Source organism: Bipolaris sorokiniana, assembly GCF_000338995.1.
Source record: "Bipolaris sorokiniana ND90Pr unplaced genomic scaffold COCSAscaffold_2, whole genome shotgun sequence".
In the NCBI taxonomy this organism is placed as follows: domain Eukaryota; kingdom Fungi; phylum Ascomycota; class Dothideomycetes; order Pleosporales; family Pleosporaceae; genus Bipolaris; species Bipolaris sorokiniana.
In genome coordinates, this window is record NW_006911896.1 from 1,641,346 (window position 1) to 1,662,624 (window position 21,279).

Sequence of the window (21,279 nt, forward strand, 5' to 3'; positions counted from 1 at the left end):
AGCTTAACCACGCTGTAATTGCGACAGGATCCTCACACTGGGCGCGCTGGCTATGGAATCTCCGACTCCACTTTGTCTGAAGCTCTGGCTGGCTCTGAATAAAGCGCGGCACCCAGCATTTGCCTATAGGTGGTGGTGGTGGATTCTGGCCACGCGCGGCGAGTAGAGTGTCTGCCATTCGTCGCACGTCAATGATATGTGGTGGAAATCCACGTCGGTCAAGCTCTAGAATCCACTGAACAAGAGACTGCTCTTCAATAAGTGATAGCTTGCGCCTAGTAGACGCAATCTCTGACCGTGGCTGGACACCGCGGAGACGCGTCTGGAGTGTTGATTTTGGCACGTCATACGCTTTCGCAAGAGAGTAGATAGAACTTTTTGGATTATTATGATAGGATGCGATAGCAAGGCTTAGTCTGCCTTCACGAGAAGTCTGTATAGAGCGTTGTTGTCGCGGCATTGTGGTGGTGGTGTAGAGCGTCGCGTCAATTTTGGTGGGGCGGCCAGCTTACTGATACGGCCAGCTTACTGATAGAACACGTTAGTAGTGATGATGTAGAGATTACTGTAGTTATAAAATAATATATCGACACATCGTGCGCATATGTGTATCCGTTGTGGGGTAAGATTTTCCAGATGGGATTGCAGGGGATGAGTCAGGGATGAGGCGAAAAACATGGAGAGAGGCGGGATGGCGGGGGCATGACGCTCCGGACAGCCACCTCATTCTTCATTCTTGATTATTCTCACGTGCGAACAATGAAGAACAAAGCGCAGCTTCACAATACTCTGCGGAGAGAGATGGCTCATGATTCAATCCAGACAAAGCAGAGTCTCTGATACTATTGTATATTCGAACCATATCTATCGTGTATAAAATTGCTCAAGGCGTCTAATGCTTTCTTCAAAAGCATGACGGAAAGGGTATCTTCGCCTCTCTTCCTAATGCTTTTGGTGTCATAACGCCGTTTTAGTCTAAATCGACCTTGAAAAATGATTCAAAAACCCTCGCGTCTAGATAACATGAACGCTGAAACACAGTAGATAAAGGAAAGACGTAAAGTGAGTTGAGAGTAGCGAATCTACAACTGGACAGGTGCAGTTGGATGCTGGTGGTGGGGGTGACTAAAGAGTCGAGAGGTGAGTCAGCAATGGCGCATCGACTCGCAGCACTTGCGAGTCGGCGCATTGACCAAGGAAATCTATTGTTTGACGCGCCTTCAAATCTTTGCGTGTCTCAAAATCTTGCTGTCCTGCTGCGCTTGCTGGAGCTTAAGAATCTCCCTCTGCTCTTGGAAGACCTGGCGCGCCCTCTCAAGGACCATCTCGAAGCCCTCCTTACCCTTTGCAGCGTTTTGCTGGAAGCGCTCGACGGTAAACTGCTCGATGCTGTTCTTGATCTTCTGCCAGCCACCGCATAGCGCCGTGATCTCAGCTCTTTGGGTAAAGGAAGTTTTGGCATCGGGCGATGAGGTGGCGGGCCGGTAGATGCAGGTTTCGCGTACATTGAGGAGGTCGGACCAGGTCATGTTCATGGAGCAGAGGGTGAGCTTCTTCCCGACAGGGTCGACGTATGAGGTTTCATAAACCATGGACGTGTCTTGGCCACCGAGGAGGGACTGTATCCATTTTGGTGTCGACTGTTGGCAAGTGATGAGGCGTTCAGTTCGCAGCTATCGCGTGTTAGCTGAATGCTCTCAATGACGATTCCGCTGCTATGCTTCTGGCACATGAAAGGAGTCACTTACAATTCCTGTCGCTGAGTCTACTGAGCGACTGATGGTGTCGACAGCGATGACATGCGGCGTCTTCTCGTTCCAAGGGCCATATTTCTGCCAGTTGCTCGTCGACACCTCCTCCCACGAGTAGTCAAAGTCAATCGTCTGCTGAAAGTACTTCATCTTGTGGTCGTGTGCCGATGGTGAGCTCGGTAGCTGTGTATATATGCGCGCTGCTGTACGGCGCAAATTCTTGAAATGCGCGAGGTCTGGTGATGTAAAATTGATAAGCCGCGATGGGATTGGTGTGGGCTTGAAGTGGGTTTATGGTGGGCTGGAGGACGTGAAGGGGTGGAAAAGGTCTGGGAGGCTCGGTAAAGCCAGCTAGTAAGCCGTGCGCGATAAACGATCGACGGGGGGCGGACGGGATGTGTGCTCAACGTTTTTCACCGCTCGAGCGCTCGACTGGATTGCAGATTGCAATCGTGCGGGGGTTTGATGAGATGCGGTGTGAACAGATGGAGAAATGGTGCGCTGGCAAGCAAAACAAGGACAATATAGTAGTATGATTTTTCCAGAGTTAAAAAAGATGCGACTGGGGTTACCGAGACCCTTCTATCCGTGCAAGTCTCCGGCAGATGGGCAGAATCTTCGCCACCATACCCATTTGAGCCTATCACATGAAAGCCGCTAGCAATAGGCCGGCTGAGTCGTGTGCCTCTGTGGCCAATCCAGCCCGACTCTCTCCGGATGACGTCCTGCAGCCAATCACACGCCTGTCGTTGGTTGAAGCCGTCGGGAGAGCGCGATGCAGGGCGTGGGGTTCCTGGCGCTTGGAAGGATTAGAAAGAGATATACAGCCTCATAATTCCCAGTCGGAGTCATCACGCGACAAGCCGTATGCAGCAGGTGGAAAGGCATATACTCGCCATTGACGATGGTGAAATCACGATATTTTCGTAATTCTATCTACCATGCTACTTACTCTATATACATGGTTGGTATCATAACTTTTGATATGAAGCGCCAAAACGCCAGACGATGCTATGCAAAGTAGAAGGCAACTATCGTTGCTTATCCAAACCCCTCAATTCAGCCCCTCAATTCAACCCCTCAATTCAACCCCTCAATTCAACTCCGCATGTCACCCCCTCTTACAACTCCAGCGCCTTCTGTGCCATTGCCAAGGCACCGTCAAACGTCTTGTTGCCTCCGATGAAGCCGGCGGTGTGGACGAAGACGCAGCCAGAGATGCCTGATACCTGGTCCAATTGCTCATCCCGGACGCCCTTCCATGCGTCTGGAAGGTCCTTGCGGTTCTCGAAGCCGCCGTTCTCCTTGCTTACAGCACGAATGCGCCACTTGCCCTCTGGCTTGTCTTCGGGGAAGAGCACATAGAGGACATGAGGAGCAACACCCTCGGGCTGCGGCGTCTCCTTCTCCAGTGTGTACAGGTGATCGGCCCAGGGCATGCCTTCAGGAAGCACCAAGATGCGTCCCTGCGCGTCATACTTGAGACGGCTGTCATAGGCTTGCTTGACCTGGTGGCGGGCAGGGAGCCACGACTCGGCGCGGTCAACGAGCTCGTAACGGAACTGCTCGCCGACAAAGCGAGAGGCCGTCATGAAGCGGCTGTCCTCCTCGGCCTGCTTGGCCTCGGGCGTCTTGGTCTCGTCCGAGAGGGGCGACCTAGGGCCATAGTTGTAGCGATTCACAACACTGGCAATGCTGAAGCCGCGGTCCTCAAACTTCTTCTCGAGCCCCGCCTTCTCAAGGTCCGTGGGGGCAATGACGTTTATGCCATTGTCGTTGGCGTCAAAGGCCTCAATGAAGTCATTGTAGATCTTCTCATATAGCAGGTCGCGGTCAGGCCCTTGCAGTCCGGTGACAGCAGTGATGATGTCCTTGCCAAAGTGCATGTACACAAGTCCCGCAGAGGACAGTTTGGTCTTGTGTCCGGGGAACACGACGTCGAAGCCGCGCTGGTGGTGGTCGTAGCGCCTGCTGTTGTCGTCGTACTCGCCGCCCACGTCTACCACTGTGTGGCACTCGGCCAAAGCGGCAGGGTCACGGGTGCGGACAAGCTGCGAGTCGCGGTAGGCAGGGAGCAGCTGCAGCATGGACACGGCGAGGGCTTCGTCGGCGTGGAAGTGGCCATTGTGCGTTCCGATCAAGGGCGCATCCGTCTTGAGTCTCTTGGTGGGGTTTTCGGAAGCCATCGTTTGGGTGTATGTAGCGAGTTTGGGTTGTTTGAATGGGCGATATACAGTTTGAGCTTTTCTAGCAGTTCTTGTGGATGTATGACAGAACTGGTTCAAGCAATTGATGAGCTGTGGTGGTCGCAGATAGAGACTTTTGGTGGCAGGCATAGGGTGAGATGGGTGGTCCCGCAGCGGGCACAGGCTTGGCACTTTTCTTCTCTCCGGGCACTAGTGGGGTGCCAGGCTGGACTCAGCAAACCCATGTCAGCATCAAAAAAGCTGTGCGCAACAACAACCACAACAGACACAAGACAGACGTCGGCAGCGAGACTGACCGCCGGCAGCGAGAAAGGAGGCTAGAAGAAAAATACACGGCACCGCCTAAACTCGTGCCGTGCCTTCGTCACCCTGGCGTGGTTCCAAGATTGCGCACGCGAGCACGCAACAATCCCATCAATACATACACACACCCGTACATACTACAACACCCAGCGCCTCGTCTTCTCGCTCGCACAGATCCACCTCCAAGTGCCTCATCCGTTCCCCTGGCTTTCTGGCGAGGGTTGCCTTCTCTTGTCTGTGTGACGGCCAGTCAGCATCAGCCGCCCGCAAAGCTCGAGCACTTAGGCGAAATTGACACGTGAAGATAGTCGATAGTCACCATCAGGCCAACCCACCGCCCGCCCAACCTCGACCACGCCTGATCCCTTGAGCTTCTCCCGCGGCCCTGCGCGACCGCTGCGCCGCCAGACTTCATTCCTTGACCGCCGTCGCCCACGTCACCTGCCGGGCTCGTCACTGTACGAGCTTGGCGACGACGGCATCCGCACATGTGGTCAACAGCAACGAGAGTAGTCTCGTCTACTACCTTTCTCGGCGCCATCATATTCACCATCCCCCTCGCCTTTGACATTGGCGGCCGGACATGCGGCCTGGCCTTTTCCCTGTCCCTCAGCGCCTACTACTTCCTCTACTCGATCCTCCGCTTGGCCACGCCAAACACCTCTCGCTTCCGCTGGTTCCTGTGCAACGTCGTCGCTTGGGCGCAATGGCTGGCCATACCCACGCTATTGATCTGGAGCCTCAACAAGTTTTCTATCGATGCCAACAATAACTCGGACTGGGTCGAGCGTACCTTTGGCGGCAAGCGTGCCGACTTTGAGAGTGTGCACGAATGGATATTTGGGGCTGAAGGTCTGCTGGAGAGTTTCTCAATTGGTGCCTGGGACAAGACGCTCAGGTACAGCACGCCTGTGTTCCAGGTAGCCGAGGGCTTCTGCAGTCTGTTGGTTATTCAGGCTGCAGGGCAGATTACACGATGGGTGGTGAACCGGGAGCGCGGCGACAGCTGGATGGTAAGATTTTTCACAGCATTATACTGGGCGTTGCTAACATGAATGTCTGCAGATTGGTCTGCTCATCACCTCTGCCTCCATCATCTCAACCTCTGTCTACTTTTTGTGGCGCATTACCACCTTTCCTGAGATTAGCAATGTGGATGCTATTTTGATTGGCGTTGCCATTACGACTGCCAGCTACCTCGGTGGCTGGGGCATTGTTAGCGCACGAGGAAACCCGGTTGAATCCTCGCTTTTGGTGAGTCCTGGTCTCTTGATAACCCCAGTTCATACTAATTCCTCAAAGTTTGCCTATGTCACTCTCTGCATCTACCAAATCTTTACCGACTACCAGCCATCTCCGGGCTCCGTGAGTGAATCCAACGTCTCATCCGAGCCCGCTCTGCCTCCACTGCCACCGATTATCATGGCTTCGTACACGACGCTCCTCCACGCCCTTGGTTCTCTCCCCACTATTGCCCACACCGGCTTCAACCTCATGGTCGGTGCCATCATGACCATTACGCCCTCGGTCATCATCTCCCTGGCCTACCGCGTGTTTGTCATGTACGCCGCAGCTCGCATTATACCCGCCATCCGAGAAAGCGGCGCACGTGCACTATCGCAAGAGCCCAGCCTGGACGACGATGACGAAACGTCCAAGATTCTCGGTTTCCTGACGTGGTTCAGCCCCAGCATCATCATTGCCGTCTACACGAGTCTACTCATGCAGCACTTTGCCAGTGGAAACGGCGGGGATGGCAGTGCGGTGACGGGCGAGTGGTGGACCAATCAGGGTGGTGATGCCGGCGGCAACTTTTGGCGATGGATCAATCTCGGCATTACCATGGGTCTTTATGCGATTGAGCTGAAGATTTCGAATGCGGATGATGATGGAAGGTTAACAAGTCACTGGAAGGTTGACTAGACGGGCATATGAGGTGGGAGAAGGCTGTGTCTTATCGGGTTTACTCGCTGTGGAGGAGGAAAGATGGAGATGCGCAGGGTTGGAGAGAGGATAGAGAGGGGGTCTGAGCAAAGTTCAGACAACGAGGGGCAAGCTGCGCGGATGTGTTAAAAGGAGGAGGTGAGCCATGCTAGAGAGAGCATGAGCAGTTGCTTTGGTCGGAGAAGCGACATATGGCGTGTGTGCGCAATGGCTGGGTCGTTTGAGAGAGAGAGAGAGGCAGAGAGAAGGGAAAAAAAGAAGCTGATTCACCAACTTCTTTATTTGGACCTGTGGTGGTGGTAGTGGGTTTTTTTTCTCTTCGTTTCCTTGATCTTCATCTTCATCATCTTTTCTCCTTGTTTTTCTTTTCTTCCATCTCTTTTTGTTCCAACATCTTGGCTCTCATTATCCATACACCTACGTTACTTTTAGCGCGGCATTTTTCAGATACCCCAAATTTGGATCGTAGTTGAGAATCGTCCTTTTTCTTCTTTTTTCTTGTTGTATTATCGTCTTTTCATTCCTCCTTCATCTTTCGTCTTCATCTTTTTCAGGGGTGGCAATGGCGATGGCATCATCGATGTTCGTTGCTTGAGGGGATTGTTTTTTTGTATAATACTGAGGTGCACACACACACACACAGAGAGAGAGAAAAGGATAGCTAGGTGTATAGGTAGCATGCACTTCGGTGTTTTTTTCTCTTCGTTTGCATTGGAGAGAGATCGGGGGGCATAGTTAATCGCATACACAGTATCTCTCTTTTCTATTCTCACCTTCCCCTTATTTTTCCTTTGCTGGGATCTTGTTGTTGTATTTTTAAAACAAAAAAAGTGATGATGTGGTGGAAATGCCAATATTCAACTTGAGAAATCCATCCTCCTCCTCCTCATCTTCTTCTTCGTCTATTGTCATCCCACTCTAAAAAAAAACAAAAACACCGCCCTCTCTTGCGTTTCCTCGTTTCTCTTCTTCCAAAAACCCCCACCCCGCATGCGCGCCCCTCCCCCCTCCCCCCCTCGTACGAACTACCCATCTCTCCCCCAAGGATCCACCCTGCCCTACCCCTTGTCTCTCCTACTCCTCCCCTGTCACTCGACTCACACGACTCCCATCGGGCAAATATCGGCGGGCAACTCCCTTTTCTCTCTTTCGTAGCCGCATATCCACTTATTTTTGTGGTTATGTCTCCAACGGCTAGCTTGTAGGAGGGGGTGAGTTACTCCAAATTTGTTCGGTTGTTGCCGCGCGTTTGGGGGGGGGGGGGGCGGGTTGGTTGGTTTGATTCCAAGGTGCGCGCGTGTGTGTGTGAGGTGTAAGGGAGGGGGGATGGGAGCGAGCGGGGATGAAAGTGGGGATGGGGTCGGGGTATGTAGTAGGAGAGGGTCGATTCTGCAACGTTCGTTATCAGATCAGCTTCAAGGCATGGATGTCGGGGAGTCGAACGAATCGTTATGTTATATTTTTTGGAGTAGTTTTCTCTTCTCCCCGGAAGCGACGCATGAATGTTGCGTGTGGAGAGATGGAACGATTGTTAAGCGCCGGGGCGTGTGTCGAATGGGGACTAGAGTGTAGATGTGTGCATATGTACTGGAGGGTTACATGGAAGGGTAGGTAGGTGGGATGGGTAGGGCGCGTAGGTGAAACGGTGTGTGGGGTGATGTTTGGAAGTGCTACGTAGGTAGACGACGTATGATGGAGAGATGAGGGAGAGATGATGAATGGGTGGACTGGTCAATGGATTTTGATGCGAGAGTACAAATGAGTTTGTACGTTGGCTTTAACGTAGTATGCTTTGACCAAGGGTCGGAGTATATGTTGAAGCAGTCTCACATTATGTTTATGGAAGGAGCATTGTTTACACACCTGCTCCTGCTGTTTCGACAACGACATGTACGTACTGTCCATTTGGAGAATGACCCACTTTTGTATAGTTTCAACGCGGTTAGAAGCCAAGGGCATACTTCGGCCTTATGCATGTGCACCTCATTTTACCATGTACTTTGCAGTATCTCATTGTGTATCGGCGCAGTTACACTTGCCAATTCTTCCACCACAACCATGAAACTGCCATTTTTTCTAACTTTATCAATGGATGGAAATGTACTAACATGTTCTTGTTATAATCTATCATGTTGACAAGAGGTAATCCTCCCTACACCGCCAGAGAAGGTTCAAAGGATTTGAGTTTTCGCCACAGCAATGATAGTCATCTCGTCTAAGTATGGTGTGCAGTGCGGACCAGGGGAGCATTGGGTAGAAGCATGTAAGTAAGATGTGAGAGTGGTACACATGTCATCTTGACATTGCTGGGCAATGGGTTGATTGTGTCTGGACGTGAGAGCGTGTGATGTTGGGCAGTGGTCGAATCAAGTATAGCATGCTGCACGGCATGTGGACCATGTCTGGATAATGCCGCAATATTTTGCCGAGGGCGAATCCTACAGACTGATTATCGGTGACGGCAGATGTGCAAACCTGCTCGTAATCTTGGTGGGCAGCGGCGGCATATGGAAGAAAAGTCGGCTCACGAGTAGTGGGAGCTGTTGGCCAGAGCTTCTTTTTTGCTAATGGATGGTTGGTGGACGTGCGCCGAAGGAGGGTTCGAAGCGGGCCGAAGAGTGATGCAGGGCGAACCTTTGTGTTTAAAGTAAGTAGTTATGTAGTGTAGATAGATAGATATGCATGTATGCCGAATGCGTGCCGCATGACATGTTTGGAAGTGTGGATGCATCATCTTGGACACGGAAGAAGATGCTCCATAAGCGATTGGGGGGTCGGATTTGGCTGGGACGGCATGTGGCGGCGTAAGGCGGCGGACGAGGACGTTGGCGACAAGCGCGTGTGGGTTCCGCGCTTCCGTTCGCTACTCGAGTCAGACGGCAGAGCGGAAGGATGAGACGGAAAGGCGAGAGAGCAAGGCGAGGTGCTGACTGAGTAGCATCCAAGGCAAGGGGCGAGCCTGTTTGGGAATCCGGCGGATTGGAATTCAAGCTGCACAGCAAAGGAGACGATGCCGCAGTCCCCGTTGTTTGTCTGATCGCTAGCGGGAACGGAACGCGCCGCGAGAACCACGGCGACGGAGTGGTGGGTTTTTCTTTGGTGCAGTGCAGTGTAGTGCAGTGTAGTGCAATGCAGGCATGCTCAGTGGCAATGGGAGATGATGCATCCGTAGTGTACAAGTACATTCATAGTGATACACATGTTGCCAGATGGCTCTCGAGACACGACGACGTGCCCGACAAACGGCCGCGCTTAACGATGAGGCTTTTGGCTAGCCGTGGCATGGAGAGGCGGCGCGCGCTGGTCTGTGATTGGGCAGACGCTACAGTCGCTCAGCATACCATGTGTGCACCCCAAGTGGAATGGCGCAGGCTAGCCGAGGCGAGGCAAGAACAGGCCTCTTGCGCGCTGGGCGCTGGGCACTGGGCCATGTCTGCTCCAACTTTTTTTCCGTCTAGCGCGCGGGTTCCTGGAGCGCAGCAGAGTTTGCAGCAGAGGGGGGAAGGGAAGTGGAAATAACCGAGTATATACTTAGCACGAGCCGGGCCGGACAGCCAACCATGCAGCGTAGGGCAGGAATGGCAGCGGCGGTATGTATGTATGGATATGGGTTTGGTATGAGGCACAGGCACACGAGACGGAGCGTCGTGGTAGCACATACCCATAGCGCAGAGTGGACGGGCGTGGCGGAGGAGGGCGTGGAGCTCATAAATGAAACGCGGCGAGACCCATTGAGCGCCTTCTTGTTTGGTGCTGGGCTCTTTGGGCTGGCTCAGGGCAGGCGGTTAGCAGGAGGCTGTGCTGTGCCATGCCGTGATGGAAGCGCGCGGGATGCTGGGCGATACGCAGGCACCGATCTGATGACGACGCAGCCGGGCCTGGTGATTTGCAGGCGGGCAGGCGGGCAGGCGGGCAGGCGGGCAGGCAGGGCGTTGGCCGGTGGCGGCGGCGGGCAAGCAGGACAGCAGCAGCCCGAGTAGTGTAGTGTAGCAGCCCAGCGGGCCCCTCAGCCAACAGCCAACAACCAACAGCCAACAGCCAACAGCCCGCAGCCAACACGCCCGAGTGCCAATGTCGTGTACACTATACTACCGACATGCACACATCCAGCGCATGCATGCTTTACACATATGGCCCGTCTTGCGGGCGTTGGCCGCGGCTATGCGGTATTGTCGCGCGTTTGAGCCGCCCCACCCACCCACACCAATCACAACCTGCCCGGGCGACGCTGTGGGCCTTGTCCGGCGCCTAGCCGCTTTGGTCAATGATCTATCTGTGCCACCCTTGCGGCCTCTCCACCAGCTCTACCCTCCTCTACACCCACGAAACGGCTGTAGGGCTGTAGACGCGACTTTTCCGCGAAAAAAACGTGGTAGAGGCCACAATGCAGGGTCTATATTCCCCAGATATCGTGAAAACCGCGTCTCGGGACCCTCTGTGCGCTTCTCGATGCTCTCTTCCTCGCCGCCCGGGTGGGCAGATAAACGCGGGGAGCAGGGGCGTCTGCACGTCGGGCCAATGGCAAAGGCCCGACCGGGGGGGCGCCTTCCATCCTGGCCGGACCACCAGCACAAGGAGCGAACAGCCGCCCTCTGTTGCAAGCCTGCAAGCCTGCAAGCCTGCCTGCCTGCCTGCTGCTAAGCCTGTTGCTCATCCGCTGGCAGCAGCCCTCCCACATCCGTCCAGCGCCAGCGCCTTATACTCACTCTTGGTCCCGCCATGGAAAAGGCGCACCAGCTCCCGTGGCTCTGCTAGCTAGCTCCATCCAAAGAGCCGCTCCTCTATCCAAACCTGCCACATCCCTCCCGCCTTCTGAACCATCATCACTACTGCTCCCGCTCAACTGCCACTACTTGACACCCCCTCCCCGCCATCACAACCTGCCACTATCACGGGCACGTCCCGCCATCACCCCATCCATCCATCCATCCATCCATCCATCCATCCATCCATCGCCTGCTCAACTCCCTCTCGACTACCCATCCCGCCAACTGACCAACACCACCAAAGAAGCATCTCTCCCTCCCATTGCCCATCCACTAGGCACCTGCATTGTGCACCACGATACACACTGCCTGCCCGCCCCAGAGCACAGCGGCCGTGCCATGGTGGCTCGCCTCTCTGCCTCCCCATCACAGTAGTCTTTTTTCACCGTCTCGAAACTTGATCAAGTCCCTTCGGCCGAATTTGATATTGCGCACCGGACATGTCGACCGTGCTGCATATGCCTGCCTTTAACACCGCTCCCCATGGGCCTGCCTTTACATCGGTGAATGGTCCCTCGTCCGTGAGCCCCACCGACGAACAGAAACCACCAATTGTTGCCAAATCTTCCACCTGGAGTCCGGCCTCGCGGGGCCAAGAGACCAGCTACCACTCTCCCAGAAGTGACACCAGCCCCTCCACCGTCAGCAGCAGAGACAGGTCCCCCGAAAGCGTCAACAAGCGCAGGCGATCTGCCTCGGAAGAAGACAATATCGCTCGCCGGAGTTCGGGCGAGTTAGTCGCCGGTTCACGCCAACTGCCACATCCTTTCCACACCATGAGCCGCGAGACGCTCACCACCATGGATGCACCCCCGCAGCAAAGTCTTCCACCATTGGGTCGTCCGGATGCCGAGCGACGCTGGCAGACGGAGCCCCGTGAGCTGCCACACACCGGCCACCAGCACTTTGACCACCGGGATCCACGTCCTGTTGAGCCCGTCCGCCCCAGCATCTCGTCAGACTCGCATGCTCGCATGGGCAGCGCAGGCGAAGCTGAGCTCGATGACACGAGCGCCACTGAAGTCACCCGCGCTGGTGTTCAAGTTGAGCTGAAGAAGCGAAAAAGGGTAAGCAATTCAGCCCCCATTCCTTAGGCACCAGCTGACCGTCTGTAGCAATTTGCCAATCGCACCAAAACTGGCTGTGGCACCTGCAGGAGGCGAAAGAAGAAGTGCGATGAAGCAAAACCAGAGTGTTAGTCTCAACCACTTCTACCAACTATCCCCCCTGGCATCAATCTAACCTTCTTCAACAGGCAACAACTGCACTCGAGGTGGCTTTGTCTGTGAAGGCTATGCTAACAAGGTCCCATGGACAAAGAATGGCCCTGCAAAAGCCCCGCCTGCTCTACAAGCAAAGGAGAGGCTATCTGCCATACCAACTTGTCCAGGTTGTAGTCGACCTCACATCCCACACTGCGCGCCTCACTCTACTGAAGCTGCTTATCCAGCACCAGACATTCGTTCAGCAAACGGCCAGGACCGCAAACCATGGAACAACTGGCCCGAGCCGACACCACCGCCACCGCCGCCAGTTCGAGCCCCTTACCCACCAGAGAGTCTTCCGTCAGCTCCTGTGCAGTATGGACAGCCTCCACCAAGCCAGCATGAGAGACACCTAAGTCACGAAAACCAACCACCACCTCCACTACAACAGCCACTTCACCAACACAGCTCTCGTGTTTACCACCACACACCTCACACCATGAGCCATATCCCTACCAGCAGTCCTGCACCTGCACCTGCACCTGCGCCTGCACCTGTCCTGTAAGTGACCATCACTCTCTAGATCTGCGACCGGTTTGTTTGTTGGAATGCTTGTACCGCTTGATTATGTTTTTCAACTTGCCCCAGAAATATCGGAATGCGTTTGGAAGTGTTTGCTGACAAACATGTAGGGCTTCTAAGGCTGTCGTGCAACCGCCGCAGCGACATCATGTGGCCCATCAGCATTCTCGTCCTCCTCCGCCATTGTCCACTAATATACCTCCTGCACAGTCACCAGTACGCTTTCCACCAGCTTCCTCGATGCTGTACAGATCCGAAAAAGACAAGATGCTCGCAGGCGAACCCTTTCTTCCTTTTGATAGGATCCTGATGGATGAACGCCACCAATGCATGGGAGCCCAGCAAAACTTCAACAACACAGCCTATGCCTCGAACCAATTCTCAAAGCAGACGAGGGAGGGTCTCTTCAAGACTATCCTCGCAGCTAGATGGATTCCACCCCGGAAAGATGCCAATGATGTCATTAGCCATTTGGGCAGCAATGTCTTTGTCGCCGCGCCGTTTACCTGTGATTATGGATACCACCTGAACATTGCCGAGAATGTTGTCATTGGTTCCGATTGCCACCTTCACGACTCTGCGAGGATCTGCATTGGGAGAAATACCAAGATAGGCGCCAGGGTCACGATACAGACGCTTAAGACGCCGACCGACAACAAGTCGCTCAAGGGCAGTAACGGAACGGAGATTGCACAGGAGGTGCACATTGGCGAAAATGTCTACATTGGTGACAACTGCGTAATCGAGGCAGGGGTCAAGATTGGTGAAAACACAATTGTGCGCCCAGGCTCGGTAGTCTCTCACGTATGTCACAGCCCAAGATGATTTGGAGTACAAACACTAACTTTTGACAGACGCTGCCTCCCAACTGTGTGGCTCAGGGCAACCCTGCTAATATACTTCCTAATTGACTTTGATTGATCAGAGAACGAATGCGAGATACTCGGCTGCTTGTCAAGCAACCGGCGTCGTACTGTAAAGATGCTGAACACTTTCGGTACATTTCACGAATGACTTTAATGTCACATTACGCACCACCACGTGGGGGTGCCTGGGGTTATTGGCGTTTCACAAACCGGAGGATACCCATTGCTACGCGTTCTTGTGTTTTTTTTGTGGGTTTTGGGATACGAGGCGAGTCGATGGTACATAGTGTACGTAGGGCAACGGGCGGTATCTGACTTGTGACGTCTCGTATTGTATCTTGGTATCAAGCCTGCTGGACAGGGCATTGCTCAAAAACGCACCAAAAATATACTCATCTTCTCAATTGCTCTAAACAGACGTGTACGTACGACCAAGCATGACTCGTATCAGCCACTAGGCTACAAAGACCGAATGCACTGGTTTAGCGTATGTCGAGAGGCTGAACGCTGCTTCACGTGCGTAACGTGATCCGTGCGCCCGATTCTGAGAGAGGGCCCGCTCGGGTTTGCAAAATGCCCGCGGCGAACATCATCAATCGCAGTGCCACCACCAGCGAGGCATTTCTGCCAACAACAATAACAACAATGCCACCCAAGGTACCTCTGAATTGGGGGCTCCCACCCCCTCAATTCCTCATTCCCTCCACATCAGCGCGATGTCTCCTCCAGCAGCAAACCACGCCAACATGCTCGCTCGCATACACCTCAATCCGCACCATTAAATCCACCTTCGCCCCGAAACCCGACCGCTTCGCCCACCACCCGTCCAAACCCGCCTTGAACAGCACTTCAACCGCAGCCCTCGAGCGCAAAGCCCACAGCACACCCCTCCGAACAGGTTTACTAGCTATAAAAAAGGGCATGACATCCGTCTACGACGTCGAAACCGGAAAACGCACCGCCTGCACCGTCCTCCAATTCGACCGCAACCAAGTCGTCGCGCACAAGCGACGCGACAGCCATGGGTACTGGGCCGTGCAAATTGGGGCTGGCCAAAAGGAAGCCCGCAATGTGACAAGGCCTATGCTTGGGCATTTTGCGGGTGCGGGTGTCGCGCCGAAGCGGTGGGTTGCCGAGTTTCGTGTTAAAGGGGAGGAGGGGTTGCAAGTGGGTGTTGGGGAGAGTGTGGGTGCGGGGTGGTTTAGGGAGGGGCAGTGGGTAGATGTGCGTGGAGTGGGGAGGGGGATGGGGTTTGCGGGTGTAAGTTTTTCTTCTTCTTCTTATATATTTTTGCTTGATTGGGGAGAGAGAGAGAGAGCGAGAGAGAAAGAGAGAGAGGTGATTGGGTAGATTGGGAATGGAAAAAAGGGCTAACAAGGAAATTAGGGTATGAAACGACATGGCTTTAGTGGTCAACCCGCCTCCCATGGTCAATCGCTCATGCATCGTGGTATGGGATCTGCGGGTGGATCTCAAGGCTCCGGATCGCGTGTGTTGCCTGGCAAGCGCATGCCGGGGAATATGGGGAATGAGAGTGTTACGGTGAAGAATTTGAGGGTTTTGCAGGTGGATGAGGGGAATGGGGTTGTTGTTGTTACTGGTATGTTGATCACTCTACCACCTTTTCTTTTACTCTGTTTTTTTGGGAGTGTTGAGAGAGATTGGTGGGTTGATTGATTTATTCACTGACAATATCACAGGTTGTGTACCTGGTCCCAAGAACCAAATCATCCGTGTTCAAGATGCGCTGGGTAAACCATGGCCAAAGGGACCCATGAACACGGCTGAGCTTGCGCCTCAGGAAGTACTGGCGGCGGCGGCGGCGGCTGATGCTGCTGCTACTGGTGCTGAGGCAACTACTGCTACCGCTTAGACGAACGAGTATGTGGGATGAGAAGAAAGCATTGTATCATATTATACGATTGAGGCGTTGGAAAGTTTAACCATCCGAGATGAACAAGCATGTACGTGTACGAAGGTGAAAAAAAAAAGCCGCAGAGAGAAGAAAAGAAGTGGACATGAATATTGTGAGGATGGTGTAGTGATAGACGCTTAAGCAAGGGATGAAGAAACATGAACATTGAGTTCTTACTCAGCCATCGTTTAAGAAAAGTGTCATCACTCATTATCTTCATAACTAAACCCCCCTCAAAAAAACCCATGCAGAGCAGAAGGAAAAAAACTCAAAAAAGTCATCATCATCTATATCCCCACTCCACCCTCCCAATACCGTCTCCCCCCCATCGCCTCGCCCCTATTCCCAACACCCCACCCTTTACTATAACTATGCACTTCGTCTTCGTCTTCCTCCCTCACGCGCTCACGCGCACTATACATCTTCCCCCGCGCATACCTCCCCCGTCCATGCACAACCTCATCCTCACCATCCTCATCACTAGAAACATAATCGCTTCCCTCGCCCACGCCATTATCATCGCTATAACCCCCTCTCCGCTCGTACTTGTCGTCGTCTGAAAGATGGCGTCTCACATGATGTTCCTCTTCGGAGTCGCTGGGAAGGTAATCGCTTCCCTCTCCAATCCCGTTGTCGGAGCTGTACGATGAACGGCGGTGCGTGGTAGTCACTGCGCGGCTGAAGGAAGGCGGGGAACGGCGTCGAGAAGGGGAGGGAGAGGGGGAAACGTAAGAGGGAGCTGTAGACGGGGCACGAGAGCGAGAACGCGAACGGGAGACGTAGGAAGGTGTTGTGGAGGGGGGGCGAGAAAGGTAGGAGCGGGCTGTCGATGGGACGCGACCGAGAGAATCCGTATCAGAGTCCTGTGCAGTATCTCGAGTAAGTATTTTGTAGCTTGGGCGACGCTCGTAGCGGTCGAGTCTGCTTTGGCGAGGGGGTTGGCTGAAGCCCGTAGCGCGCTCAGGAGATGAAGCATATGCGTCATCTTTGTAGCGATGGGAGCTGCGGTACCAAGCTACGGCTGCGTCATTTGCGGCCTCGAGGCGCTTGCTCTTTGCATTGCTGCTGTTTCTACGCGAGGAAATATATGTTGCAGGGCGTTCCCTGGATACACTGCTATGGCGGGAGCGCAGGCTCCGGGCATCGTCGCGGTCCTCATCGCTTGAGTAGGCGCCGATAGGACGAGCAGTATGTTTAATGTCGAGGGCACGGAAGCGCTCGAGGAATTGCCTTGCTTCGTGGAGATTGTCGATTTCATGCGGCTGGAGGTGCTTGAGGCAGCTGCGGCTGCGGCTACGGCTGCGGTTCCGGGTCCGCGCTGTGTCGTGCTTGCGGTCCCAGTTGCTGCTGGTCAGGTCGGAGTCGCGATGGTGATGGTGCCGCGGTGGATCATTGTCGTAGTCTTTGGGAGGAGCACGGCGTCGAAGTGGTGGGCTCTCTCGGTCATAGGGGTTAGGGGCAGAGCGTTGGAGCGATGAGCTATCGTCGGGTCGATATTGAGTGTATCCACTGTTGTCCTCTGGTGTTTCGTCGTCGTCATCGTCCACAAAGGCGCCGGGCATACGACTCGCCGGCGTAGCAATATAATCATCTTCTGTCCGGGCGGACTGTGCAATATAATCGGAACTAGGGGACGGGGTCTGGTACCGCGCGGGCCATTGTTGCCGGCGACGCGGGGGGGTTGTGTAATATGATGGCTTGTTATTAGTCCCTCTTTCCCGGGGGCTGTACGACGAACTCATCGGAGAGGGCCTTTCATGATACCGTGCAGGACTTGGAGCCGGATCTGGGCCCTGCGAGTTGATGTAGTCGTCCGAGTCGGAGTACACTGGCTCGGAGATGTATTCTGACGACCAAGATGCAGCAGGGCGTTGGAGAGGTCGAGATGATTGGCTGGGGCAGCGGTGTGGTGCGTTGTACTGCTTGGCCTGCGTTCTACCATGATGCTGGCTGCTGCCGTATGTTCGGTGGGCCATCCAGGATGCGTGTGAGCTGCACGCTGGCTGGACAGTTACAGCTACAATGACGTTCACGTCGGTGGGTGGATAAGGACCGGCGTGGAGATAGTGCTGGGTTCAGGGTTGGTCGGACCCGGTCGGTTGTGTTGTTTGGCAGCCGACAGGGCCTTTGCCGACACGTGGTCAGGGCTCATCCCAAGGCGTAGCGCTAGTCCCGCCTTTCTGGTCCAGGCCACTCTCCACTGGAACAACCTCCTTCTCCCTCCCTTCTTGGCATCTACCACTGCCGCATCGCCAAGAAGGGCATATTGCACGAGATTCGACAGTAAATACTATGTATGAGAATCGGACCTTTTCCCTCTCCCAAGAATCCGTAGAGTACTAACGTTCTCCTGCCAGGCAACACTAGCGACCAGAGCACTACCTGATGGACAGACGACACACAAGCCAGCACTATATTCATCAAGTTCAATTCGAGGAAAGCCTCGGCCTTAACATATCGTCAAATCTACTTGGTGCATGCATTTCAACACGTGGTCTTCCACTGATCAATGCTGTTTCACGGCACATATCGCATCATGTTTGATCATTCCACCTATCGGAAAGGACGGTTCCAAATAAATCCACATCTTGTGTACTTCCAGGAATCCTACGTCTTGAACTGATCAGCCTCGTCATCTTAACCCTGATAGGGCTAATATACCTGTTCCCAGCTAAACTCGACCAGGAGTGGCTATGTGGGGTCAACACCAGCCGCATCATGCTGACATGAAACATCAACACCCGCTCGCCTCCCGATCCTGTCCCGTGCCAAGCCATGCCTGCACAAACATACCCAACGCCTGTCTGCATCCGTTTTGCGGCAATCCCATTGTCCGCAGCTCGTCAATCTTGCACTGTTCACGGGGCGCTTGGCTCCATGGATCCTCCCAATCGAATCATGTATCCTTTGCTCCAGAATACTGGTAGAATATTCCTCCGGAGCACAAGGCGCGACTCATGACTTTGATGCACACCCCTACCCGGTGATGAACGGGTCCTCAGGACCCAGTATTCACTCCCAGGGAATGTTTCTCAGATTGGCCTGTGGGGCTTGCTTCGAAACAGCCTCCTCCGAATCCCGTCTATTATAAAGACGGGACTTGGTCTGCTGCCATGAAAAATCATCACAACAGTATTGTCTTTCACTCTCTCTACTTCTTTCCACCACACGTTCTTTTTTTCAAGTAAACTGTGTTTGCTATCCACTCTCTATTTTTTTTTACATCAACAAGAATTGAGTTATGAAGTACTCTATCTTTGCCGCTATTGCGGCAGCTCTCGCTACCGCTGTCAGCGCTGCTGATGGCGTTAAGGGTGCTGCTGAGGGTTTCGCCAAGGGTTCGTTAGCTTTTGCATTGTTTCCAGAATGTAAACTTATACGTGAACAGGTGTAACTGGTGGTGGCAGCGCCGCCCCTGTCTACCCCAAGACCAACGCTGAGCTCATTAGCTACCTCGGTGATAACCAGGCCCGCACCATTGTCCTCACCAAGACCTTCGACTTCACTGGCAGTGAGGGTAAGGTCACCTCTGCTGGTTGCCGTCCCTGGGGCACTGGCTCCGCATGCCAGATTGCCATCAACAAGGACGGATGGTGCGACAACTACCAGAAGACCGCGCCCAAGGTCCCCAGCATCACTTATGATAAGGCTGGTGTTATTGGTATCACTGTTGGCTCCAACAAGTCTCTTGTCGGTCAGGGCAACAAGGGTGTTATCAAAGGAAAGGGTATCCGCATGGCCAACGGCGTCAAGAACATCATCATCCAGAACGTCCGTTTCACCGAGATCAACCCTCAGTTCGTCTGGGGTGGTGATGCCATCACCGTCGACGGCGGTAAGTTGCAATCTGTATTCAAACTCGCACGCAGTATCTAACAAACGATAATTACAGGCGACATGATCTGGATCGACCACGTCACCACCGACCTGATTGCCCGCCAGCACATTGTCCTCGGCGAGAAGGCTTCCGGTCGTGTCACCATCTCCAACAACGAGATCAACGGCGCCACCGCCTGGTCCGCTACCTGCGACGGCCACCACTACTGGGGAATCTATCTCACCGGCAGCAACGACATGGTCACCCTCAAGGGCAACTACATCCACCACACCTCTGGCCGCTCACCAAAGGTCGCCGGTAACACCCTCCTCCACGCTGTCGGCAACTACTTCTACGCCAACTCCGGTCACGCTTTCGAGGCCGACGCCGGTGCCAAGATTGTCGCTGAGGGCAATGCCTTCCAGAACGTCAAGTCCGCGTCTCAGTCTGGTCTTGCCGGCAAGGTCTTTGCTTCTGGTGGTGCCGCTTGTAAGAGCGGTCTTGGCCGCAACTGCGAGGCCAACATTTACGGTTCTTCCCCTGTCATGGCTGGCTCTGACAGCAGCATCATTGGTAGCTTCTCTGGAAAGAACATTGCCGCTGCCGTGTCTGGTGCCAACGCTAAGAACGTTGTTAACACTGCTGGTTACGGAAGGATCTAAATTGTTCCTTTCACTCCTTTGGACACGTGGTGAAGGTGGCTGAGGTGTACTGCCATACACTCTATTCTTCTGTAAATATCTTTTTTTAGACTATCGCTTTAGGCGATTGGTAAATACACACTATATTGTTGAACAACATATCCAAATCTTCTTGAGTGTTTCACTTGGCGATACCATAGATCTGTTGTTTCCAGTCATTTAATTGAAACAAACGTACACGGGTACCTTGCAGTAAGGCTGCCTGGCCGTGCCGGAAGCTGAACAGGGGGTAAGGAGGGTAAAACCGGCAAAAGTGGGAATTCGATAAGCGCTCTCTCTACGACGAAAATAGTCTAAAACACATGCTGCATAATTGCACTATTTCAATACTTTTGTGCATAACCTACTTTCTTTCTATTGCATTCTTAAATACCCAATTTCTCAATGCTAGGCTAACCAAGATTACATGGAACAACCCCTCTACCAATTACTCAGCCCAGTATATTCTGAAACACTTCCGATTCCATCCACGCTCACTCATCCCTGCACCCTTGAATGCAACAACCGGCTATACTTACACCTATTTCGTTCCTTCTCCTTGTCCCGAACTCCCCCCCTTTCACCCTACCCACGCTTTCAAACAAACCAAAACTAGCATGTCAGGTGTTTCCTAGTAGCTTTAATATGCCATAGCTATAGTTCGTTGCAGGCTTAAAATTAGACTATGTATTGTTGCATACGAGTCACGACTTTTGGGCCACCGGGCGGACGGGTACGGGCCGTTTGGGGGGTGTTTGCGATAGAATATTAGCATCGTGATTTCTGGGAGTAAGCGGGGGAACGGGAGTATATTGGAGGAATGAGGTTTTCCCGGGGATAAATTAAGAGGGAGGGTTTGGGGGTGGAGGGTGTGTTGAGATCTGCAGATGCGGAGGAAGGATAGAATAGGTACTTGGGGATGGGGGTATGTTGGTAACAGATAGGTGGATAGGGATTTAGTAGCTTTCTTCGGGGCTGAGGTTGAAAAATATTGTGATCTCGGTGGTTGTGGTGTTGGGGTGGTGATGCGAAGAACGGGTTTTGGGTAGTTGGTTTGATATAACTACTACTAAAAGTTACTACTACAGAAACTGAAAAACCCCCTAGTGTCATCTCCTGGATAGCCACTTCACTGCCTTTCTACCTCTTCGGGACTGGCCGTACGCCTTCTACAGACGAGAGACATGAGGAAATTGATAAGCAAATGGACTATATATAATCTGTGGATCGAGGCACTTTTCGT

At 53.4% G+C, this 21,279-nt stretch overlaps 8 protein-coding genes across 8 annotated transcripts; 4 read left to right on the top strand and 4 right to left on the bottom strand.

The window, feature by feature from the left end:
• Positions 1-123: 123 nt before the first annotated feature.
• On the bottom strand, positions 124-460 carry COCSADRAFT_80070 (uncharacterized protein; the record flags this gene model as incomplete). Its single annotated transcript, XM_007697868.1, has 2 exons — positions 124-225; positions 344-460. The coding sequence occupies 2 exons, from the start codon at positions 458-460 to the stop codon at positions 124-126; spliced, it is 219 nt and encodes a 72-aa protein (XP_007696058.1).
• Positions 461-804: 344 nt separating this feature from the next.
• COCSADRAFT_108987 (uncharacterized protein) lies at positions 805-2,307 on the bottom strand. The gene is made up of 2 exons (XM_007697869.1): positions 1,749-2,307; positions 805-1,673 (listed from the first exon to the last, which is right to left on the bottom strand). Exons 1-2 carry the CDS (start codon positions 1,899-1,901, stop codon positions 1,221-1,223), a joined length of 606 nt encoding a protein of 201 aa, XP_007696059.1. The 5' UTR covers positions 1,902-2,307; the 3' UTR covers positions 805-1,220.
• A 565-nt stretch (positions 2,308-2,872) lies between these two features.
• On the bottom strand, positions 2,873-3,937 carry COCSADRAFT_156884 (uncharacterized protein; the record flags this gene model as incomplete). The annotated part of the gene is made up of 1 exon (XM_007697870.1): positions 2,873-3,937. The coding sequence occupies one exon, from the start codon at positions 3,935-3,937 to the stop codon at positions 2,873-2,875; it is 1,065 nt and encodes a 354-aa protein (XP_007696060.1).
• A 481-nt stretch (positions 3,938-4,418) lies between these two features.
• On the top strand, positions 4,419-6,448 carry COCSADRAFT_272952 (uncharacterized protein). The gene is made up of 3 exons (XM_007697871.1): positions 4,419-5,274; positions 5,327-5,515; positions 5,564-6,448. Exons 1-3 carry the CDS (start codon positions 4,750-4,752, stop codon positions 6,182-6,184), a joined length of 1,335 nt encoding a protein of 444 aa, XP_007696061.1. The 5' UTR covers positions 4,419-4,749; the 3' UTR covers positions 6,185-6,448.
• Positions 6,449-11,188: 4,740 nt separating this feature from the next.
• Positions 11,189-13,725, top strand: COCSADRAFT_272980 (uncharacterized protein). The gene is made up of 5 exons (XM_007697872.1): positions 11,189-12,038; positions 12,087-12,165; positions 12,227-12,737; positions 12,869-13,562; positions 13,613-13,725. Exons 1-5 carry the CDS (start codon positions 11,412-11,414, stop codon positions 13,667-13,669), a joined length of 1,968 nt encoding a protein of 655 aa, XP_007696062.1. The 5' UTR covers positions 11,189-11,411; the 3' UTR covers positions 13,670-13,725.
• A 489-nt stretch (positions 13,726-14,214) lies between these two features.
• COCSADRAFT_108997 (uncharacterized protein) lies at positions 14,215-15,862 on the top strand. The gene is made up of 3 exons (XM_007697873.1): positions 14,215-14,884; positions 15,011-15,224; positions 15,325-15,862. Exons 1-3 carry the CDS (start codon positions 14,270-14,272, stop codon positions 15,495-15,497), a joined length of 1,002 nt encoding a protein of 333 aa, XP_007696063.1. The 5' UTR covers positions 14,215-14,269; the 3' UTR covers positions 15,498-15,862.
• On the bottom strand, positions 15,827-17,609 carry COCSADRAFT_178283 (uncharacterized protein; the record flags this gene model as incomplete). Its single annotated transcript, XM_007697874.1, has 1 exon — positions 15,827-17,609. The coding sequence occupies exon 1, from the start codon at positions 17,513-17,515 to the stop codon at positions 15,827-15,829; it is 1,689 nt and encodes a 562-aa protein (XP_007696064.1). The 5' UTR covers positions 17,516-17,609.
• A 1,171-nt stretch (positions 17,610-18,780) lies between these two features.
• Positions 18,781-20,018, top strand: COCSADRAFT_22904 (polysaccharide lyase family 1 protein; the record flags this gene model as incomplete). Its single annotated transcript, XM_007697185.1, has 3 exons — positions 18,781-18,877; positions 18,928-19,374; positions 19,432-20,018. 3 exons carry the CDS (start codon positions 18,781-18,783, stop codon positions 20,016-20,018), a joined length of 1,131 nt encoding a protein of 376 aa, XP_007695375.1.
• Positions 20,019-21,279: the final 1,261 nt, after the last annotated feature.